This window comes from Nerophis ophidion, linkage group LG29 (assembly GCF_033978795.1).
Source record: "Nerophis ophidion isolate RoL-2023_Sa linkage group LG29, RoL_Noph_v1.0, whole genome shotgun sequence".
NCBI classification, from domain to species: domain Eukaryota; kingdom Metazoa; phylum Chordata; class Actinopteri; order Syngnathiformes; family Syngnathidae; genus Nerophis; species Nerophis ophidion.
This window is the reverse complement of record NC_084639.1, coordinates 12,282,123-12,307,494: the sequence shown is the minus strand read 5'-3', so window position 1 is coordinate 12,307,494 and position 25,372 is coordinate 12,282,123. Positions and strand designations below refer to the sequence as shown.

At 36.1% G+C, this 25,372-nt stretch overlaps 1 protein-coding gene and 1 long non-coding RNA gene across 2 annotated transcripts in view; one reads left to right on the top strand and one right to left on the bottom strand.

The window, feature by feature from the left end:
- Positions 1–9,752: 9,752 nt before the first annotated feature.
- Positions 9,753–17,280, bottom strand: LOC133545878 (uncharacterized). Its single transcript, XR_009804934.1, has 3 exons — positions 16,681–17,280; positions 10,229–10,333; positions 9,753–9,908 (listed from the first exon to the last, which is right to left on the bottom strand). It is a non-coding gene; the product is annotated as an uncharacterized LOC133545878 (long non-coding RNA).
- The window catches only part of xpnpep2 (X-prolyl aminopeptidase (aminopeptidase P) 2, membrane-bound), a 34,715-nt gene continuing 19,527 nt past the window's right edge, over positions 10,185–25,372 (top strand). Inside the window, exons 1-7 of the mRNA XM_061891585.1 lie at positions 10,185–10,339; positions 10,522–10,583; positions 16,678–16,788; positions 16,883–16,946; positions 17,203–17,307; positions 19,671–19,757; positions 19,920–20,066. Coding sequence (XP_061747569.1) covers positions 10,288–10,339; positions 10,522–10,583; positions 16,678–16,788; positions 16,883–16,946; positions 17,203–17,307; positions 19,671–19,757; positions 19,920–20,066 — 628 coding nt within the window. The 5' untranslated portion in view covers positions 10,185–10,287. The remainder of the gene's footprint in view (positions 10,340–10,521; positions 10,584–16,677; positions 16,789–16,882; positions 16,947–17,202; positions 17,308–19,670; positions 19,758–19,919; positions 20,067–25,372) is intronic.

Below are 25,372 nucleotides of genomic sequence, written 5' to 3'. Positions count from 1 at the left end.
ATTTATTACAGTATGTCTTTATGTCCATCCATCCATTTCCTACCGCTTATTCCATTTGGGGTCGCTGGTGCCTATCTCAGCAACAATCGGGTGGAAGGCGGGGTACACCCTGGACAAGTCGCCACCTCATCACAGGGCCAACACAGATAGACAGACAACATTCACACTCACATTCACACACTAGGGCCAATTTAGTGTTGCCAATCAACCTATCCCCAGGTGCATGTCTTTGGAAGTGGGAGGAAGCCGGAGTACCCGGAGGGAACCCACAGTTTTATACTCAGCGCAGGTCAACATTTTACAAGAAAAACGGAACATTTATGCAATATTGTGATAAAAGTTGGAATTTTACCCAATAGCAGTCGCAATTTTACAAGAAAATTCCTAACATTCTGGCAATTTTATAAAAAGAGTCGTAAATTTACTCGACAAAAGTCACAATTTTATAAGAAAACTTTGAAATTTTGGCAATATTATAACAATAATCTGACTTTTACTCTGCAAAATGATGGCAAAAGTCGTCATTTTATTCAAAGATATGTCAGTAATTCACAGGAACAACCAAAATTGGCAATATTGTGATACAAGTCACAATTTTATATGACAAATGTCACCATTTTGCGTAAAAAAGTAATAATTTTCAGAGAAAATATTGCAATATTACAGAAACAGAGAGAATATAAGAAATGTTTCTCAATTTTATAAGAAGAAAGTCGACATTGTGAAAAAAAGACTACTTTTAGTTAATAATTTTATATTTTTTTGTAATTGGTTTTTAATCTTCATTATTTACTTCAACTTATTACAGTATGTCTTTATATCCATCCATCCATTTTCTACCGCTTATTCCCTTTGGGGTCGCTGGTGCCTATCTCAGCTACAATCGGGCGGAAGGCGGTGTACACCCTGGACAAGTCACCACCTCATCACAGGGCCAACACAGATAGACAGACAACATTCACACTCACATTCACACACTCGGGACCATTTAGTGTTGCCAATCAACCTATCCCCAGGTGCATGTCTTTGGAGGTGGGAGGAAGCCGGAGTACCCGGAGGGAACCCACAGTGTAATACTCAGCGCAGGTCAACATTTTCCGAGAAAAACGGAACATTTATGCAATATTATGATAAAAGTTGGAATTTTACCCAATAGCAGTCGCAATTTTACAAGAAAAGCCTAACATTTTGGCAATTTTATGAAAAGAATTGTAAATTCACTCGACAAAAGTCACAATTTTATAAGAAAACTTTAAAATGTTGGCAATATTATAACAATTATCTGAATTTTACTCGGCAAAATTATGGCAGAAGTCGCCATTTTATTCAAAGAAATGTCACTAATTCACAGGAACAAAAAACAATGGCAATATTGTAATAAAAGTCACAATTTTATGCGACAAACAACACCATTTTGCATAAAAAAGTAGTAATTTTTACGAGAAAATATTGCAATATTACAGAAACAAAGAGAATATGACAAATGTTTCCCAATTTTATAAGAAAAAAGTTGACACATTGTGAAAAAAAGACTACTTTTAGTAAAAAAAAAAAAATATATTTTTTTTTTGTTTGTAATTGGTTTTTAATCTTCATTATTTACTTCAACTTATTACAGTATGTCTTCATATCCATCCATCCATTTTCTACCGCTTATTCCATTTGGGGTTGCTGGTGCCTATCTCAGCAACAATCGGGCGGAAGGAGGCGTACACCCTGGACAAGTCGCCACCTTCCATTTAGTGTTGCCAATCAACCTATCCCCAGGTGCATGTCTTTGGAAGTGGGAGGAAGCCGGAGTACCCGGAGGGAACCTACAGTGTTATAATAAGAGTTGTAATTTTACTCAGTGCAAGTCAACATTTTACAATAAAAACGGAACATTTATGCAATATTATGATCAAATTTGGAATTTTACCCAATAGCAGTCGCAATTTTACAAGAAAATTCCTAACATTTTGGCAATTTTATGAAAAGAGTTGTAAATTTACTCGACAAAAGTCACAATTTTAAAAGAAAACTTTAAAATGTTGGCAATATTATAGCAATAATCTGAATTTCACTTGGCAAAATTATGGCAAAAGTCGTCATTTTATTCAAGGAAATGTCACTAATTCACAGGAACAACAAAAAATTGGCAATATTGTAATAAAAGTCACAATTTTCCACGACAAATGTCACCATTTTTCATTAAAAAAAGTAATAATTTTTATGAGAAAATATTGCAATATTACAGAAACAGAGAGAATATGAGAAATGTTTCCCAATTTTATAAGAAAAAAGTCCACACATTGTGGAAAAAAAGACTACTTATAGTAAAAAAAAAAGTATTTTTATAATTGTTTTTTAATCTTCAATATTTACTTCAACTTATTACAGTATGTCTTTATATCCATCCATCCATTTTCTACCACTTATTCCCTTTGGGGTCGCTGGTGCCTATCTCAGCTACAATCGGGTGGAAGGCGGTGTACACCCTGGACAAGTCACTACCTCATCACAGGGCCAACACAGATAGACAGACAACATTCACACTCACATTCACACACTAGGGCCAATTTAGTGTTGCCAATCAACCTATCCCCAGGTGCATGTCTTTGGAAGTGGGAGGAAGCCGGAGTACCCGGAGGGAACCCACAGTGTTATAATAAAAGTTGTAATTTTACTCAGGGCAAGTCAACATTTTACAATAAAAACGGAACATTTATGCAATATTATGATCAAATTTGGAATTTTACCCAATAGCAGTCGCAATTTTACAAGAAAATTCCTAACATTTTGGCAATTTTATAAAAAGAGTTGTAAATTTACTCGACAAAAGTCACAATTTTAAAAGAAAACTTTAAAATGTTGGCAATATTATAGCAATAATCTGAATTTTACTTGGCAAAATTATGGCAAAAGTGGTCATTTTATTCAAAGAAATGTCATTAATTCACAGGATCAACAAAAAATTGGCAATATTGTGATAAAAGTCACAATTTTATATGACAAATGTCACCATTTTGCATAACAAAGTAATACGTTTATGAGAAAATATTGCAATATTACAGAAACAGAGAGAATATGAGAAATGTTTCCCAATTTTATAAGAAAAAAGCCAACACTTTGTGAGAAAAAGACTGCTTTTAGTTATTTTTATTTTTTGTTTGTGATTGGTTTTTAATCTTCATTATTTACTTGAAGTTATTACAGTATGTCTCTACATACATCATTATTTTTATTTTTTGAATAAAGCCATCAATCTGTCAACCCTTTCCGTGTCAGGTAAGGTTCCCTGTGTTGAGTTAAATTAAGCCGCACATTTTTCATAATTTTGGCCAAAGGGCGCGCATTTCAATTTCTTAAACGCACTTATTATCATATTTGTTTTTCCAGAGGGGGAGCACTTCAAACTTTTACACACACTTGTTATTTCATATGTTAAAACCAACACACAGTCAATTTGAAAAATCCCTCCTTTTTGGGACCACTCTAATTTTGATAGATTTCACCAATGAGCGGTTTAGCCCGGTTGGTAGAGCGGCCGTGCCAGCAACTTGAGGGTTGGAGGTTCGATTCCCGCTTCTGCCATCCTAGTTACTGCCGTTGTGTCCTTGGGCTAGACACTTTACCCACCTGCTCCCAGTGCCACCCACACTGGTTTAAATGTAACTTAGATATTGAGTTTCACTATGTAAAGCGCTTTGAGTCACTAGAGAAAAAGCGCTATATAAATATAATTCACTTCACTCTATTAGATGGAATGCTTTTCCGTATTGGGACCATGATTTATGCCCTGACTTGTTCACACCTCCTCATATGGAAGGTACTTTTCCTTGTTGATGTCTCAAGAAGGGTAGACACACACACACACACACACACACACACACACACACACACACACACACACACACACACACACACCAGCTGAATGTGTGGCTTGTTTTTGAAGCATAAGGTGCTTAGTGGCCAGTGGCGGTGAATGATTAGTTTTGTAACAGTGACCCCTGGTGGAAGTTTGGGGTATGCAGCTACCTGTGGTCTTTCAATTTTAACATAATCACAAATATAATATAGTAATTACAATAAACAAAACAAAAATAATTGCAAAAAATGATTATCTGTATTCTGAGGAAATAAATACCCAATTGAGGGGTGTCAAAGTAATCCTAGATGGGGGGCTACATGGGGAAAAATCTACTCCCAAGTGGGTCGGACTCTGTAAAATCACGGCACGATAAGTTACAAATAAAGACAACTTCAGAATGTTTTCTTTGTTTAAAAATAGAACAAGCACATTCTGAAAATGTACAAATAGTTTTTTTTTTTACACCTACATGCTGCGGTTACTAATATTGTATCTTTATTTGTTGTTTTCTGAATAAATGATGTGATGATGTTCATCAGTCAACTCATTGGTGTTCATTTTCAATCTATCAAGATAAAAAAAAATAAAAATCAAATTACAGAGTGTTATTTATGTAGTTTGATCATTTTGCTCGACTGGTGCACTAACATTGTGTGGTTTATTTTTGTACATATGTAGCATCAGCTACAAAGATACAAAGAATTACTATTGTGACATCTAGTGGACACATTTAGAACAGCAGTTTCTTTCATTCAAAAATGTTGGCTAATTTTTATACTTAGCAAACTCATCCCGCGGGCCGGATAAAACCTTTTCCGGGCCATGCATTTGACACCCCTACTCCAATTGATTTGTTCATTTATTATTATTTTTATTTTGTTCGGAATGTATTCATGGTTTTGGATCATTTATAGTTAAATAAAAAATTGCATGACCTTTTAATGTCATGTTATATAAATATATATAAATCAGGTTTATGGAACAAATTTTGAATGTTGTCACCTTGGCTGGTCAAAGTGTGAATGGAGCTCTGCTTCTTCCTCTTTTTTTCAGTCATGTTGAATTGTAAAGGCGTAAACCTGGCATGTGGTTTTACAATTTTTGGAAAAAATGAACTAAATCGTAAGCACAGTCAGCAAATGCTGCTAAATTTAAATATGTAGCGGCAATAATTATATGTCTCAAAAGTATATATATATATATATATATATACACATACATACATATATACTGTATATATATACATACATACGTACCTATATATATATATATATGGCTAAAAGTTCGGACATAGCTTTTCAGTCAATGCGTGGACTCCCGACTTAAACAAGTTGAAAAACTTCTTCGGGTGTTGCCATTTAGTGGTCAATTGTACGGAATATGTACTGTACTGTGCTATCAACTAATAAAAGTTTAAATCAATCAATCAATCAATCAATGTGTTTTCTTTATTTTCATGATTATTTACATTGTAGATTGTCAATGAAGGCATCAAGACTACGAATGAATGCATGTGGAGTTATGTACTTAACAAAAAAAGGTGAAATAACTGAAAACGTGTTTTATATTCTAGTTTGTTCAAAATAGCCCCCCTTTGCTCTGATTACTTTTTTGCACACTCTTGGCATTATCTCGATGACCTTCAAGAGGTAGTCACCTGAAATGGTTTTCATTTCACACGTGTGCTTGAAGCTCATCGAGAGAATGCCCAGCGTGTGCAAACCAGTAATCGGAGCAAAGGGTGGCTATTTTGAAGAAACTAAAATACAAAACATGTCTTCAGTCATTTCACCTTTTTTTTTTGTTAAGTACATAACTCCACATATGTTCATTCGTATTTTTGATGCCTTCAGTGACAATCTACATTGTAAATAGTCATGAAAATAAAAACAACGCATTGAATGAGTTGTGTCCAAACTTTTGTCCTGTATATGCATATATATATATACATACATACTTATATATTTTTATATATATATATATATATATACAGTATAATCCATTTCCTTTTCTAAGACCTACAGCAAGTGACAAAAAAACACTACAAAAGATGCACCCATAACATGCCCTAAAAACAAAGCCTGTTATATGCATCTCAGTACAGTTATGTTCATTTCAGTTTTGCATTCAAACAGTTACAGCCATACAGTGTCAAGTATAGTGTATACTCTCGCGTCACATAACTTGCATAAGTGACATCGTCTTGCCCCCTCCCTCTGCGTACCTTACTGCAAACCTGCCGTGCGCCTCTCAAAAATCCCAGCTCTGCGTTGGCAACGACGTGGACCGCACAGTTGTGATTGGTCAGCCTTGGAAGAGGAGAGTTCCTGACAACGGGAGAGCAACAGTGATTAAACATTTGCATGAAAACCAATATCGTGTACTTTATATCTCTGAATATATTACTGAATGTGTCCTTTTTTAGCATATTGTCTTGTTGCTGTGTCCAGAAGTCACAAAGTATGACACTCTTTTTAACTTCTATTGCCAAACATCGATAACACATGACCATACACATTAACGCGGTGACGCTTGCTGGGCATGGTGGTGCGGGTTCGTTCTCTCAATAATGCAGTTCAGGCTCAGACACAGCAGCGTAAGGTAAGAAATAATGATTTATTTAACCAAAGAACAGACTATAAACAGAAAAATTGCACTAGGCATAAAAAGGCAAAACAAAGAGCTAGCATGGGAGCTAGAAAACACGAAGCATAGCGCGGAAGCTAGCAAGTACAAAAACAATTTTACCAGAGTCAGGAATCAGCGTCGTCACTTGTTGCATGGAACAAAAACTAGGAAGCGAGGACGAGTCAACAGAAAAGGCAGGCTTAAATAAGGACAGTGATTACAAACAGGTGTGAGTCAAAAACAAGAGGCAGGTGACACTAATGCGTGACTATAGCAACATAACAAACAGGAAATGCCACCAGGAACTAAGGAAGTAAAACACCAACAGAATACAATAAAAAGACGGAACAAAACCCGAATAAGACATGATCCGGGCAGCGGATCATGACAAACGCCAGCATGTCGTTACAATGTCCTTTAACAGGTTTGTTTATTTATAATTACATGACAGTTCTCTCTTGTTATGACTGTTGTAATTTTCCAACACAATTGGGCGATTAGATGCTGTCACATCGCACCCAATATCGGGATTCACCATTAAAGATTCAGGAACATGTGTAAGGAAATTAATACTATTAAAGTTTTCCACCACAAGGGGGCGAAAAAGGCGCAGCTTTAGTCATGCAGTTGCGTCCCACCCAACAAACTGACCCATTGTCAGACATTTCAGGAAGATTGGAGCACATGTTAGTTATGACAGTTATAATGTTTTACCACAAGGGGGCGATAAAGTCAGCGCAGTCGTCATGCAGTTGCGTCACACCCAACACTTTGACTTTCAGTTTTAGTCATTGTTTTTGACTTCTTTTTTTTTACACAAATATGACAAACAATAAAGGTTCATTTAACTTCAAAACTGGTGTGTCTCAATACAACTTTCTTACTTTTGATACAATACCAATATTGGAGCCTTGAGTATCGGCCGATACCTATATTGATCCGATACGATATCTGCACGAATCATTCATATTTATGTTCTTTTGAAGTAAAGAATGTTAGAAAAGGTGAAAGCTACTCAAAGAGAAAATGATAGGAGGTATGAAAATCATTAATATATTTATTAGTAACAATGCTTATGTTTCAGTTGAAAAAGTTGAATGATGCGGGCACGTTTGTTCCTGGATACTTTCTAATGCACTTCTGCCTTGGATTCTTTGTATCTGTAAGTAATTTGCAACTTTAACTACTTTAAACTCCTTTACTTGTCAACTAATGTTGTGTTAAAGGCTAAAAAATTGTTTATCTAAGGAGACTTATTATGTATGTTGAGGTTGTGTGCTATTGTGTGCTTAGTTGTTGTGTAGCTGCTCGCTCCTAAGAGACCATAGCCTTTTGTTGCCTCTCGAGTAAAAATCCCAGAAAATGTCAAACTAGTGTGCTAATTGGAGGATATTTAGATGTTAACTAGCTGCTGAACAAGAGTAGCTCTTCTCTGTCGTAAAATAAGTCTGCTTTGGCATGTTTTTCCAGAAAAGTCCGTTCTCATCACAATTAGTGACATTTGAACTGATACGGTACCAATTTTACGGTATTTTTTTGTGTTTTAAAAAAATGCCACAGGGGTTAGTGCATGTGCCTCACAATACGAAGGTCCTGAGTAGTCCTGGGTTCGATCCTGCGCTCGGGATCTTTCTGTGTGGAGTTTGCATGCTCTCCCCGTGACTGCATGGGTTCCCTCCAAGTACTCCGGCTTTGTACCACCTCCAAAGACATGCACCTGGGGATAGGTTGATTGGCAACACTAAATTGGCCCTAGTGTGTGAATGTTGTCTGTCTATCTGTGTTGGCCCTGCGATGAGGTGGCCATTTGTCCAGGGTGTGCCCCGCCTTCCGCCCGAATGCAGCTGAGATTAGCTCCAGCACCCCCCGCGACCCTAAAAGGGAAAAAGCGGTAGGAAATGGATGGATGGATGGATAGCTGTCCTGTAAACACGCTGCAGGACTGATTGTATCGGAGATTTTAGAAGCAAGCCGATATATTCCGATTTGCGTTTTTTTGCTGATATCGGACCGATATCGATATCAATCGGGGAAGCACCTGTTTAAAACATTGCCTAGACCGCTAATAAAGGTTTTATGGTAAAAACAGTTTCGCTTGGCTATTATTGTGTATGGCAGAAGTCGGCAACTTTTACCACTCAAAGAGCCATTCTGACCCGTTTCACAAAGCAAAGAAAACAATGGGAGCCACATAACTCTTTTGAAATTTATAATAAAATAACACTCCATACAGAGTTTTTTTTTTTTGCTTTGTGCTATGTATAAACCAGGGGTCTCAGACACGCGGCCCGCACCTTAATATGAAAATTTAATGTTAGTGCGGCCCGCAAGTTTTATATGAACGCCGCTTGACAGCGTCACACCTGCCAACCGTCCCAATTTTCCCGGGAGACTCCCAAATTTCAGAGTAATTATTGTCCTGAATGTACGCTGGTGTTCACCCAATGAAAAATAAAAAGGGCGTACAATAATGTCACTACCGCCCTCTACAGCTTGTACAAACAGCTTGCCAGCCCAAATAATTGTTTGACGAGGCTATTGCAGACACACGTAAGAGACTGCAAGGCATCCTTATTCAACAACAATACAGGTTACACTGAAGGTGGCCATTTAAACAACTTTAGGACTCTTACTAATATGCGCCACACTGTGAACCCACACCAAACAACAATGACAAACAGATTTCAGGAGAACATCCGCACTATAACACAACATAAACATGACAGAACAAATACCCAGAATTCCATGTATCCTGACTCTTCCGGTCTCCATTATACACCCAGCTACCACCAACCCATATATATACACATATACATATTCATATATATATGTACATATGTATATATATACATATGTATATATATGTATATATATACATATGTATATATATGAATATGTATATGTATACACATATGTATATATATATATATATACACATATGTGTATATATATATACATATATTCATATATATATACATATGTATATATATTCATATGTATATATATATATATATATGTATATATATATGTATATATATATACATATATATATATATACATATATATACATATATATATATATATATACATATGTATTCCCCCAGGGGACCGAAAGCAATGGATGTCGATTACTTTATATGCATCCCCCCCAGGACAATTTATTGGTACTTAGATAAATTAATACACAATAACTTGTCCCACTGAGAGCCAAGTTGTAAATATATATTTATTTTTAGTACATTTTTTAATCTTTTATTTTCAATACTTAACTTCTCCATGTTTTACGTGGCAGTCAGCATGTGGCACTGTCCCACTGGAGAACGGTGTCGGAATGACATCTAACCAGTGGGATGAGATGTTCCAACAAGTGTGCTCAGCAGGATACAGCTGTGTTCACTTCCTCTTCTGATTTATGTGCCATGACGCTGAGCTGCAACATATGGGTAACGACACATGTTGCCAGTTATTTACACAATAATGGCTGTGTCCACAAATTTTCCAACGGGTCTGCGCTGCCATGCGAGCTGTACACTGGCTTCTCTAAAGAATATCACACCGGGAAAGTGTGTTTTAAATTGTGAAATGTTAGCCATTTGCAGGAAGCCAAGCTGTGACACACACTATTAAAATGAATGAATTAGTAGATGAGTGTGCATAAGTATCACGAGGCTGCTGGGAGAGGAGACGGCAGGATTGGAGGGACAGGAGAGAGAGAGAGAGAAAGAGATAAACCACACATTCACTTCTCACCACACACCCACAGACACTGCACACTCAGCGCTGCACCTGCTCCCGCACCGAAAGCCAAGATGGTCTCCTACTGCTGGATGACGGCTCTGCTCCTGGCGGTCATAACTGCAGGTACATTTATTTTTAAATTACAAAAAAAAAAAAAAAAAGTTCAAGTCAGTAAGAGTTGATGAGAACAGGATACTTTGCTGAATGTGTGACCTTCAATATAAGAGGTTTTGATCTTCCCCACTCAAAACAAAAAGTGCTGATTTGACAATATAGACACTTTTTATGTTGACCTCTCATTTCAGGCAATGTCAGCGGCAGCACTTTTTTTGAAGCTACCGAGAGGAACTGCTCTCTGTCGCCACCGGTGAGTTTTAAGTGAATCCTAGAATGCAGCATGAATACATACTGAAAGTATTTATTGTCATCTAATGTTAACTATCATTTATTTCTTTGTTTTTTGGGTTTTTTTTGGCTGCATGGAGGCTAAACTTAAATTTTACTTTTAATTACAAATAAGCTTATAGAAATAATATAAATAAACTGTTAATTAAATATACACAAAAAAATGTAAGAATGCTCATACATAATAATTTTGCTTTAAAGTTTGTTGTACAATGCCTAATCAAAACTGTATTTTCCCTTCAGTCCAAATATCGCATAGTTTTATGGATATATAGTTTATTTCAAACAATAACCTTTTTTATTTTTATTTTTTAAATTTGAACACCCACACATTATTATTATTATTATTATTAGAGGGGGGTGGGGGGGGGGTTGCACACATATGCGGTCCTCTCCAAGGTTTCTCATAGTCATCATTGTCACCGACGTCCCGTTGTGGTTTGCGTTGCGGTTTGTGTTGCGGTTTGTGCAGCCCTTTGAGACACTTGTCATTTTGGGCTATATAAATAATAGACTTAGACTTGGACTTAGACAAACTTTAATGATCCACAAGGGAAATTTTTCAACACAGTAGCTTAGTTACAATGATTCCATGTAAGGATGGAAATGCAGGTATAAATAGACTAGGTATAGCAACGTAAAATATAACATATCTGCGAACATATACAATATATACTTATCATGTGTACAGTATATAATAATATTTACAGATACAATATGTCTATAACATATATACAATATATACCAAATGCTATGTACACTATCACAGTATATTTGGCAGCCCCAGCATAAAAAAGAGAGTAAGTCCAGCAGAAAATAGAATATAGACATAAACAACAAAGAGAAGGTGTCAGGTAATAGGCGGATATTATCTCTTGCTGTATGGGGAGTGATTATACAGCTGGATGGAGTGTGGAATGAAGGAGTTGAATAATCATTGATTGATTGATTAATTGATTATTATAAACATATTTATATTGTTTTATTTTTTATTTCATGGTGTATTGCACAAAGGTTAAACCTAAGATTTTCTTTTCATTCTAAAAAAAAAAAAAAGTTCTGAAAGACAAGTAAATATATTTGTTTCATTTTGAAATGAAAATTTTTTTTTAAATAAAATAAACAATTTTGATGAACAATATTTATTTTTTGTTTTTAAAACATGTTTCAAGATGTGTATTTGATACAATGTATTTTGTACAGTGCCTAAACAAAACTATAATATTTTCCTTTTGTACCCATTGACTTAAATCTCATAGTTTTATCGATAAGCAATTAATAAAAATAAAAACAAATGTTTTATATAAATTTTAATACACGCAAAAATATTCTAAATATATTTATGTTATTTTATTGTTTATTTCATGGTGTAGAGCACAAAGGTTAAACCAAAGTTTTTCTTTTAACTCTAAAAACATATATTTGTTTGTTTCATTATTCAATACAAAAGTTAAAATAAAATAAACAATTTTGACTATTATTATATTGTTTTTGTTTTTAAAACATGTTTCAAGAGCTGTATTTGATACAATGTCCGTTGTACAGTGCTTGATCAAAACTATAATATTTTCCTTTTGTTTCCATTAACTTAAATCTCGTACTTTTATGGATGAGAAATTAATTTAAAAGGTAAAAGTTTGCTTTTTGATATGTTGCAAGCGCTGTAGTTGATGCCTTTACCTGAGGCAAAACTAAACATTTTCCCTTTAATCGCATACATTTAAAGCTCTTAACAATTATTTTTAATAGAAAAAAATGAAAATAAATACAATAACTTTTTTATTATTAATATACATTTTTTGGAAGGGGGAATAAAAAATAAAATAAAACATTTATAATTTTAATATATATTTTTTCTACCGTAATTGTTTCAGCATTAAATAATTACATACATTTAAAGCTCTTAACTGTTTTTATTGATTAAAAAAAAAAAAATCTAATAACTTTGTTATTTATTCATCTTTTTTTGGGGGGTGCGGAGAATAAAAAAAAATATAAAATGGATAATTTTAATATTTTTTTTTACATACATGTAAAACTCTTAACAATTGTTTTATTGATAAAAAAAATAGAATAACTTTTTTACTATTAATAATTTTTTTTGGGGGGTGCGAAAATAAAAAAAAATAAAAAATTAATCATTTAAATATTTTTTGTCTACGGTTATTGTTTCAGCATTGAATAATTACATATATTTAAAGCTCTTGACAATTGCTTTTATTGATTTAAAAAATCTAATATCCTTTTTAATATCAATCTTTTTTTGGGGGGGAGGTGCAGGGAATAAAAAAAATCTAAAATTTGTCATTTTAATATTTGTTTTCTGCGGTATATGTTTCAAATGTTGAATAGTTACATACATTTGAAGCTCTTAACAATTGTTTTTATTGATTAACAAAATATATAAAATCACTTTTTTATCATTAATATTTTTTGATGGGGTGCATCATTTAAAGGTGGCAAAACTATATAAATGTAATATTCAGCAAGGAGTTGCTACTGTTGTTGTGAATGTGAAACTGTTCCAGTAAATGGACTTTCTGCACACAGTTAATGATTACAACAATGGGAGATACGAGAAGCGATGATTCAGCAGTTCCTCATCTTTTTAAATTGGTCCTTCACTGCCAATGTGTGTGTGTGTGTGTGCGTGTGTGTTCTTGTATTTCTACCCTTCTTGAGACATCGCCAAGGAAAAGTACCTTCCATATGAGGAGGTGTGAACAAGTCAGGACATAAATCATGGTCCCATTACAAAAAACCGTTGCATCTAAAAGAGAATGTCTCATTTGCACTTCTGGTGGTGAAATCTATGAAAATGAGGGTGGTCCCAAAAAGGAGTGATTTTTCAAATTGACTGTGTCGGTTTTAAAAGTGCTCCCTCTCTGGTCAACATATGAAATAACAAGTGAGTCTAAAAATATGAAGTGGTCCCCCTTTTGGCCAACATATGTAATCACGAGTGTGTGTAAGAAGTTGAAATGCCAAAATTAATTTAAAAAAGTACAAATATAGACATACTGTAATAACTTGAAGTAAATAATTAATATTAAAAAGCAATTACAAACAAAACATATAAATAAAAATAAATTAACTATAAGCAGTATTTTTCTCACAATGTGTCGACTTTTTTCTTATAAAATTGGGAACAATTTCTCATGTTCTTTCTGCTTCTGTAAAATTGCAATATTTTCTCGTAAAATTATTACTTTTTAACTTAAACTTAGTACTTTTTACTGCAAAATGGTGACATTTGTCATATAAAATTCTGACTTTTATCATAATATTGCCAATTTTTTTTGTTGTTTTGTAAAATAGTGAAATTTTTCGAGTAAAATGATGACTTTTCTCATAATATTGCCAAGTAAAATTCCGATAATTATAATATTTCCAAAAATGTTAAAGTTTTCAGTAACACTTTAGTATGGGGAACATATTCAACATTAAGTAGTTGCTTATTAAAATAACAAATACTTAATTTAGAGTTATTGGACACTTGGAGAACATATAAGGGTTAGAGTTAGGGTTACTAATAAGCAATTATTCTGAGGTTATTGAGAAACTCTCTTAGTTAATGGCTTACTGGTTGTATAATAAGGCCATGCAGAATAAGGCATTAATAAGTACCTAATAATGACTAATTAAGAGCCAATATGTTATTAATATGCAGGCTTAATCAGCAACTAGTTAATGTTGAATTTGTGTTCCCCATACTAAAGTGTTACCAAGTTTTCTTATAAATGTGTGAGTTTTGTCGAGTAAAATTACGAATCGTTTCATAAAATTGCCCAAATTTTAAGCTTTTCTTGTGAAATTGTGACTGTTTTGAGTTAAATTCCAATGGTGTGGCGCAGTTGGGAGAGTGAAGTGAATTATATTTATATAGCGCTTTTCTCTAGTGACTCAAAGGGCTTTTACATAGTGAAACCCAATATCTAAGTCACATTTAAACCAGTGTGTGTGGCACTGGGAGCAGGTGGGTAAAGTGTCTTGCCCAAAGACACAACGGCAGCGACTAGGTTGACAGAAGCGGGGATCGAACCTGGAACCCTCAAGTTGCTGGCACGGCCACTCCACCAACCGAGCTATACCGCCCCAAGAATGGCCGTGCCAGCAACCTGAGGGTTCGTGGTTCGATCCCCACCTTCTATCAACCTCGTCACGTCTGTTGTGTCCTTGAGCAAGACACTTCACCCTTACTCCTGACGGGTCATGGTTAGTGCCTTGATTGGCAGCTCTCGCCATCAGTGTGTGAATGTGGAAATAGTGTCAAAGTGCTTTGAGTACCTTGAAGGTAGAAAAGCACTGTACAAGTATGACCTATTTAACCCATTTAATTTTATCATAATATTGCACAAATTTTCAGTTTTTATTGTAAAATTTTTGACTTGCGTTGAGTAAAATTTTGTCTTTTATCATAACACTGCCAAAATTCCAAGTTTTTCTTGTGAAATTCCAACTCACTTTTCACAACAAGCTTTTTTATATTTGCATAGTATGTAAATATTATTAATGTTGTAAATACACTTCTTAATATATCTAGAAAGGTTTGTCCTAAAGAGGTTCGCATTTTTCGGATGTCTCAAGAAGGTAACAAATACAAGAATGTGTGTGTAAGTGTGTGTGTGTGTGTGTTCCGGCAATGCTTACTTAATAGGGATATCGCTCTGTTTACACCGGCACCTTTAGGGGACCTCTGACGGTATGGGGACCAAAAAAACAGGTCCCCTAAACGGTTATCTTTTTAAATTATGTTAAACATTTAAAAAGGTTTAATCATTAATAGTACTGTGATTCTGTAAGGCAGTGGTTCTCAAATGGGGGTACTCGTACCCCTGGGGGTACTTGAAGGTATGCCAAGGGGTATGTGATAGCAACAGTTCAAAAATCCTTTATAATTATATTTATTGAATAATAAATACTTTAACAAAATATGAATGTAAGTTCATAAACTGTGAAAAGAAATGCAACAACGCAATCTTGTGTTGACAGCTAGATTTTTTGTGGACATATTCCGTAAATATTGATGTTAAAATTTATTTTTTTTGTGAAGAAATGTTTAGAATTAAGTTCATGAATCCAGATGGGCACTCTAAGTTGATGATTACTTCTATGTGTAGAAATCTTTATTTATAATTTAATCAATTGTTTATTTTTCAACAAGTTTTTAGTTATTTTTATATCTTTTTTTCCAAATAGTTCAAGAAAGAACACTACAAATGAGCAATATATTGCACTGTTATACAATTTAATAAATCAGAAACTGATGACATAGTGCTGTATTTTACTTCTTTATCTCTTTTTTTCAACCCAAAATGCTTTGCTCTGATTAGGGGGTACTTGAATTAAAAAAATGTTCACAGGGTGTACATCACTGAAAAAAGGTTGAGAACAACTGCTGTATGGTATCCATCCTTAGTTAAAACTAATATATATTTCCAAAAACAAAATCTGGTTTAGTGTTCCTTAGGATGACATTTTCATACAGCATGATTATAAAACATTATTACCTTAAAGTATGAGTCACATTCAGAATTTATCATCCTTTTATATATGGTAGTTTGAGTTGCAGACAACTTCATTACTGCTACATAGCAGTTTTCAGTAATGTCACAGAGAAGAAACAGGATTTGCTTTAACATTTAAGCGCTGAAACTTCCTACAAGACAACAGCTGTAGTGCTGTATTCTGAGGATCATGTCATATTTAATTTGAACTTTTTTTTTTAATTGGTCCTCAGTAGTCACGTACAAATGTGTGTGAATTATGCAAAATTATAAATGTGGTCCCCATGAACCACATTAACTATTTTTCCCCAGGGTACCCAGTAAAAATGATCAGCACAATACTTCATCAATCCAGAGATTTAAAGACGTGTATGAGCTAACTGAGCAGTGGGCATTTTAACTATTTTTTTTTTTATGCCTCCACAACCTGTAGAAAGGGTTGTCCCCACAAGTGATGATCAAAAACTTGATCCCCATTCCAAATGATAACCTGTTTGTGTGTGTGTGTGTGTGTGTGTGTGTGTGTGTGTGTGTGTGTGTGTGTGTCAGCACCTTCCCAGCACGGCAGTGAACACCAGCGTCCGCCTGCAGGAGTTACGCCAGCAGATGCACTCGTCCAACATCTCCGCCTACATCATCCCAGGCACCGACGCCCACCTGGTACCTGGCCCGCCAATCATCATGTTAGAATGCCCTGTGGTGGATTCATTGTGTGTGTTAGTGGGTGACGCTAAACAGTGTGTGTCTTCGTCAGAGCGAGTACATATCGCCACGAGACGCCAGGATGGCCTTCATGACCGGCTTCACTGGCTCTGCAGGTACACTCCTCCTCCTCCTCCTCCTCCGGGAATCACCATCCCACGTCTGAGCTGCTTTTATCCTCACTTGAAGAGCCTCCCCCGCCATAGATCAAAAAGGAAGATTTATAGTGGATTAAATCATGCCACAGCTTCAGTGGAACAGTGAGATAAAAGATGGGCGCCCCGCCTCACGTCGATGGCCATCCCCTTCAAGGCTGGACAGCGGTTTGTAATTCTTGCTGTTGGCTGACTGTCTCCGTCCTCTTCCTGCAAGGCACCGCCGTGGTCACGCCCGGCAAAGCGGCGCTGTGGACGGACAGTCGCTACTGGGTCCAAGCCCAGAGACAGATGGACTGCAACTGGGAGCTGCAAAAAGATGGTGGGCCCCTATCAATGGTTCTTTCACAGTACACTCAAATACTGTAGTGCAGGGTCTCATGAGTTTAAAAAAGGAACCAGATTCGTTTTGAAAATGTGTTATTCTGATTGCTACAAATCTACCGCAATCTTGTGGATAGCGCCCGCAAATCAGGTTGACAACTAAGTGGCGGTAGCACAGCATTTCTTTTTATGACCCAATATAAACAACCTTCCCTAGTCATGGCGCAAAAACAAAAGAAAAAAGTCAACATGCATAGTCCCACATGTCACAACCTGCTCATTGAACTTTGTTGATATTATTTTTTAAAAACTGTCCAAGCACCATAAAACAGTGGTTCGCTAATGGGGGTACGCTTACCCCTGGGGGTACTTGAAGGTATGCCAAGGGGTACGTGAGATTTTTTTACAAATATTCTAAAAGTAGCAACAATTCAAAAATCCTTTATACATTTATTGAATAATACTTCAACAAAATATGAAAAGTTAATAAACTGTGAAAAGAAATGTAACAATGCAATATTCAGTGTTGACAGCTGGATTTTTTTGTGGACACGTTACATAAATATTGAGGTTAAAGATTTCTTTTTCTGTGAAGAAATGGTTAGAATTAAGTCCATGAATCAAGATGGATCTCTATTACAATTCCAAAAGAGGGCACTTTAAGTTGATGATTACTTCTATGTGAGAAATCTTTATTTATAATTGGATCACTTGTATATTTTTCAACAAGTTTTTAGTAATTTTTATATCTTTTTTTCCAAAGAGTTCAAGAAAGACCACTAAAAATGAGCAATATTTTGCACTGTTATACAATTTAATAATACAGAAACTTATGACATAGTGCTGTATTTTACTTCTTTATCTTTTTTTTTTTTTTTCAACCAAAAATGCTTTGCTCTGATTAGGGGGTACTTGGATTTTAAAAAATGTTCACAGGGGGTGCATTACTGAAAAAAGTTTGAAAACCACTGCCATAAAACATTTAAAATGACACCTATTTAAATTTATTACAAAGGATGATGGGAAAAAACACAAAATACTCCCTCCAAATGTATCCATGTTTGGTGCATTTTAGCTGCCTGGTATTTCTGATATATTACAAAACTTTAAGAAGGTTGTCATGGAAGTAAACGAGGTAGGAGTCAAACTTTCACATACTCTTAATATCCAATTATATTAATAATTAATTACAAAGTATATTCATTACACTAGAATACATATATGTATCACTCTTATAAGAAAAAAACATGTACATAAATAAATGTATAGGCATGTATATATATGTATGTATTAGTGTTGTCCTGATAACAATATTTTGGTACCGGTACCAGTACTAAAATTATTTTGATACTTTTTGGTACATTTCTAAATAATGGGGACCACAAAAATGTAATTATTAGCTTTATTTTAACAACAAATCTTACGGTACATTAAACATATGTTTCTTATTGCAAGATTGTCCTTAGATAAAATAGTGAACATACAAGACAACGTGTCTTTTAGTAGTAAGTAAGCAAACAAAGGATCCAAATTTAGCTGCTGACATACGCAGTAATATAATGTGTCATTTATCATTCTATTATTTTGTCAAAATTATTAAGGACAACTTGTAGAAAATAAATTATTAATCTACTTGTTCATTGACTGTCAATATCTGCTTACTTTCTCTTTTAACATGTTCTATCTACACTTGTGTTAAAATGTGATAATCACTTATTTTTCTGTTGTGGGGATACTTTACATTAGTTTTGGATGATACCACAAATTTGGGTATCAATCCGATACCAAGTAGTTATAGGATCATACATTGGTTATATTCAAAGTCCTCATATGTCCCGGGACATATTTCCTGAGTTTATAATTATAATTTAAATTTTTTTTAAACGAAAGAAGATGTTCAAAATAATTTCAAAATGATTCAAAATCTGAAATTTCAAGCAAAATTCTTCGGAGTTTAAGGAAATATTATTAACCTTACTCTTTTTTTTTTCGGTTTGATGTTCTTATTACTTTTCTTTAGCAGGAAAAACAAAAAGTTTTAATAACTCTACATGATCACATACCGTGAATTGCAATTGTCATCATTGGGAAAATGAATTGTTTAAAATCAGTGGTTCTCAAACCCTTTATTACAGAGTACCACCTCAGTATTAAAAACAACATTAAAATTCAGTAGTATAGTAGGCCTACAAAGTCATTAAAAACCAGACAGAGGTTTTATTTGACGAGAATATTGAATATTCTTCGCTACTGTAACATTACACACAGTTTGAACAGTAACACTGTTTTTAAATAAAGGTATCAGTAATAATACTGTGTTATTTGACCGTATTAATGTCTATAATTTTCATTGTTCCACAGTGTCCATAAGCAGCATAGCAGAGTGGCTAATCTCGGAGATACCGCATGGAGGTCAGATTGGCTTCGATCCCTTCCTCTTCTCCATCAGTAAGTCTCTACCCACGCCCCCGCCAGTCCGCATTATCCCCACCGCAGCCCTGATAGACTGAGAATATATCGACGGAGGCGGCGGACGCTGTTGCCGCCAGACGGCTCCGTTCTGATTGATTGACCCGGGCGCGTGTAATCATCTGCAACTTCCTCCATTAGAAACGCAGGAAGACTACAGCATGAGTCTGGAGTCAAGCAATCGAAGCCTCAAGTCGATGCCTGGCAACCTGGTAGACCGAGTGTGGAAGGAGGAGAGACCTCCCATCCCTCCTGACAGCCTCATCCGCCTGCCGGACAGAGTCATACGTAGGTTTTTCCCTTTGATTAATAATAGTAATAATCTCTTACCCTTATCTGGCTACTTAAACAGGGGCCAATAAAGCCATAAAATACAGGTTGATGTTTTTTTATGACTGAGAGACCCAATGCTAACTTTAGGGACGAGACAAAGACGGAAGTTGTCCTGTTCATGTAAACACATGCACAGCATCATAAATCTAATGGTTAGTGCTTGTGAATAAATGAAGGACATATCAACACGCATATTTGACGTAACATGATTGTTGCCCCCCAAGAAGATAGGGCATTGCTGAGATATGAATTCATTAGTTCGTTTCTAGTTAATTCACAGGTAAGAAGCTTATGGGCCCCATTCAGCAACAAGTTCCTAACTTTTCCTATCTTTCTTCCTAAGTGATTTCCTAAGAGGAGTCCATTCAAATTCATGACGTGTTCTTAAACGGCCAAATTGGTCCCACCTGCTGTTTTAAGTTGCTGAATGCCAAATGGTTAGGGCGTACGTGTCTATCATAATTTGCATATAAACACAACCTTATTTCCCCACTATGCATATGTAAATGCCCTTAATTCCATAATTTGCATAGGTAAACGCCCTTAATTCCCCATATAAGGGCACAATTCTGGCGGAAAATCCGAACATCAAACACACGGAGAAAACACAAACAGATTACAGAAGAGAAATTCGTATTATCCCACGGGGAAAATACATAATGTCAAAACGTAAGTTTAAGAAAGGGGGGACTGCTGAGGTAGCCTAAAGCGTTCAAATAAATATTCATCACTTCGGGCAAATAGGTCTACATGGTCGTTAAATATGCGCTCCCTCCCCAAGGCACGATCTGCGTGTGTGTGTGTGTGTGTGTGTGTGTGACAGTAATTTGAAATGTCTATATATTGCTCATTTTGCTATATGTCTGTCTGTCTGATCTGCTATATGTCTGTCTGTCTGATCTGATCCATCTATCTATCTATCACATCTATCTATATATGTATATATATATATATATATATATATATGTGTATATATATATATATATATATATATATATATATATATAAGATATTAATTTCACATTAGACAATAGAAGTAAGGGAACTTGTCACGCTTAAGAACAAATGGGACACCCCAAGAGTGCTCTGGAGCACTCGCAGATTTTGTTCTTACCTACAAACAAATTCCAGCTTGTCATGTCTATGGGATCATGTTTTGTTTTGGTCATATTTGGTTTTGTTTTTTGGACAATCAGTTCCTGTTTTTGCACTTCCTGGTTTGTTTTGTTACCATAGCAACTCATTAGTTTTCACCTGTCCTCATGTCTCACACCGGTTTTCAATGATTATGTCACTGCTATTTAAGCGGTCTGTTTTCTGTTCTTCGTCCTGGCAAAATCACTACCTATCACCGTCTACCACCTGCTACGCACCTTGTAATGTTCCATGCCAATGATCCATGTCAAGTAAGTTTTTGTTTATAGTTCATAGTTTCTGCCTTTCTGCAAGTTTTAGTTTCATAGCCAAGTTTGTTCCCCGCCATTGTGCGCTCCTTTTGTTTGCTTCTTTTTTGTAGTTATAGTGTACAAAATAAATCATGTACTTACATTCACGTCTTGCCCGTGCCAACTTTCCTTTACCTCGGGAAAACACTTCAAGTCCAAGTTTGAGTCTTGACACAGCTAAGAAAACCTGGGTGAATACAAAAATATCCTTAAAAACTTTGTAAGTGGGCATAAGAACAAAATTTGTTCTTAAGAATGGTTGCTGAATGGGACCCTATGTCTTTGTGTGGACACATCTCAAACAATGGGGACTCTGATATAGGTGCATTGCGGTGTGTACCCACCAGGTGACGCTGTTTTGCTTTCCTTTCTTATACTTACAGTCGTGGTCAAAAGTTTACATACACTTGTAAAGAACATAATGTCATGGCTGTCTTGAGTTTCCAATAATTTCTACAACTCTTGTCGGTCACAAAAAGCATTCATGAAGTTTGGTTCTTTTTTTTACATTTATTATAGGTCTACTGAAAATGTGAGCAAATCTGCTGGGTCAAAAGTATACATACAGCAATGTTAATATTTGCTTACATGTCCCTTGGCAAGTTTCACTGCAATAAGGCGCTTTTGATAGCAATCCACAAACTTCTGGCAAGCTTCTGGTTAAATTTTTGACCACTCCTATTGATAATATTGGCGCAGTTCAGCTACATTTTTTGCTTTTCTGACATGGACTTATTTCTTCAGCATTGTCCACACGTTTAAGTCAGGACTTTGGGAAGGCCATTCTAAAACCTTAATTTTAGCCTGATTTAGCTATTATTTTACCACTGTTGACATGTGTTTGAGGTCATTGTCCTGTCGGAACACCCAACGGCGCCCAAGACCCAACTTCCAGCCAAATAGATATATTTGAGGTCACCATCAGCTACCTCTCGAGTCTGTTCTTCCTGAGGGTGCTGAGGAAGAACAGACTGGAGAGGCAGCTGATGGTGACCTTCTATCGCTCGGCTGTCGAGAGCCTGCTGACGTACTGCATACCAGTGTGGTACGCCAGCTGCACTGAAGCAGACAAACAGGCGATTCAGAGGGTCATAAAGTCGGCACAAAAAATCATCGGCTGTCCCTTGCCCTCCCTGAAGGATTTACACAACTCCCGTTGCCTCAACAGAGCAAAAAACATTACCAAGGACAGCACACACCCTGGCTTCCACCTGTTCGACTCGCTACCATCAGGCAGGCGCTACAGGTGCATCAGAGCCAGAACAAACAGGCTCAGAGACAGCTCCTTTCCCAAAGCTGTCACCATGTTGAACTCTAACTTAAAATAATAATAATTCACCCCTATACGATATCATGCCCTAATACCCTACTGTGCAATACTACCCTTCGAGTGCAATACGTCCGACACTGATTGTTATTTATTACTTCGGTACTCTTTTCTTGCTCTGTATATTGTACAGTATTTTGTACTTCTATAGTTTTTTGTATATTGTACAGGATTGCTTATTATTTTTATTGGATAGTAGTCTGTTTATTTCAATTGTTAGTTTTTCCTTATTACCTCTTAGGTCATTTATTTCACCCCATATTTGTTCCCACTACCGCACCTTAAGTTGGAGTCTTTAATCTCGTTATATGCAAATATAATGACAATAAAGTTCATTCTATTCTATTATATTCTATAGCTCCATTTTTATTTCATCTGACATCACATGGACAAAGATAAGACCATCTGGAGGAAAGTTATGTGGTCAGATGAAAGAAAAATGTAGCTGTTTGTCCACAATACCCAGCAATGTGTTTGGAAGAGGAAAGGTGAGACTTTTAATCCCAGGTACATCATTCCTACCATCAAGCATGGTGGTGGTAGTATTATGCTCTGGGCCTGTTTTGCTGCCAATGGAACTGGTGCTTTACAGAGAGTAAATAGGACAATAAAAAAGGAGGATAAGCTCCAAATTCTTCAAAACAACCTAAAATCATCAGCCCGGAGGTTGGCTGTTGGGCGCCTTATTGCAGTGAAACTTGCCAAGGGACATGTAAGCAAATATTAACATTGCTGTATGTATATTTTTGACCGAGCAGATTTGGTCACATTTTTATCTATCCATCCATTTCCTACCGCTTATTCCCTTTGGGGTCGCGGGGGGCACTGTGCCTATCTCAGCTACAATCAAGCGGAAGGCGGTGTACACCCTGGATAAGTCGCCAACTCATCACAGTGGTCACATTTTTCAGTAGACCTACAATATATTAATAAAAAAACAAACTTTATGAATGTTTTTTGTGGCCAACAAGTATGTGCTCCAATTTCTCTATCACAAAAAACTAATAGTTGTAGAAATGATTGGAAACTCAAGACAGCCATGATATTATGTTCTTTACAAGTGTTTTGACCAAGACTGTATGTACTGTACATCAGCAGAGTACTACCGTTACATTTGTAAGTTTAGCAACTATTCAATGAGCATATCTCAGTACAAACTCACCCAATAGAGTAAATCCCGGACATCACGAACAAACTGTAAACAGACGTTACAAACTGTGCCATATTTGTTTACATTTGTTTGTTAGCTAGCAAGCTACTTTCTGGTTCATGGACTGTGACTGAGGAAGGACCGTACCATTATGATTCTGTGATGGGGGAATTCGTTTTATTAAATATTTTTTTTAGTGGCCAAAAAATACAAAAATAATCATTTTGAAGTGTCCACACGTTATGCAACGTATTCCCACGTAATTTTAACCGAATTCATTGACTCGTTTGAAACGCTTTTACATAAGGTAATTAAGTAAATCGCTCATGACATCCCCCTATACTTTGTTATTGTTTTGCTGTCAATTGTACAAAATAGCATTTCAAAGTCTTATCTAATTGCGACTCAGTATTTTTTTGATTTAATTGTTATTATACACCTGAGTTAATTCACTTGTTTTTATCTAACAAATTGCTCTCAAGATCATTTTTATTTGCTTTTTCTATACGCATATGTATATATATACATATATATATAATATATATATACACATACATATATATACATACACATATATACATATACATACACATATATATCTACACTTTATATATATATATATATATATATATATATACACACATATATATATATATGTGTATATATATATATATATATATATATATATATATATATATATATATATCCATCCATCTTCTTCCGCTTATCCAAGGTCGGGTCGCGGGGGCAACAGCCTAAGCAGGGAAACCCAGACTTCCCTCTCCCCAGCCACTTCGTCTAGCTCTTCCCGGGGGATCCCGAGGCATTCCCAGGCCAGCCGGGAGACATAGTCTTCCCAACGTATCCTGGGTCTTCCCCGTGGCCTCCTACCGGTTGGACGTGCCCTAAACACCTCCCTAGGGAGGTGTTCGGGTGGCATCCTGACCAGATGCCCGAACCACCTCATCTGGCTCCTCTCGATGTGGAGGAGCAGCGGCTTTACTTTGAGTTCCTCCCGGATGGCAGAGCTTCTCACCCTATCTCTAAGGAAGAGCCCCGCCACACGGCGGAGGAAACTCATTTCGGCCGCTTGTACCCGTGATCTTATCCTTTCGGTCATGACCCAAAGCTCATGACCATAGGTGAGGATGGGAACGTAGATCGACCGGTAAATTGAGAGCTTTGCCTTCCGGCTCAGCTCCTTCTTCACCACAACGGATCGGTACAACGTCCGCATTACTGAAGACGCCGCACCGATCCGCCTGTCGATCTCACGATCCACTCTTCCCCCACTCGTGAACAAGACTCCTAGGTACTTGAACTCCTCCACTTGGGGCAG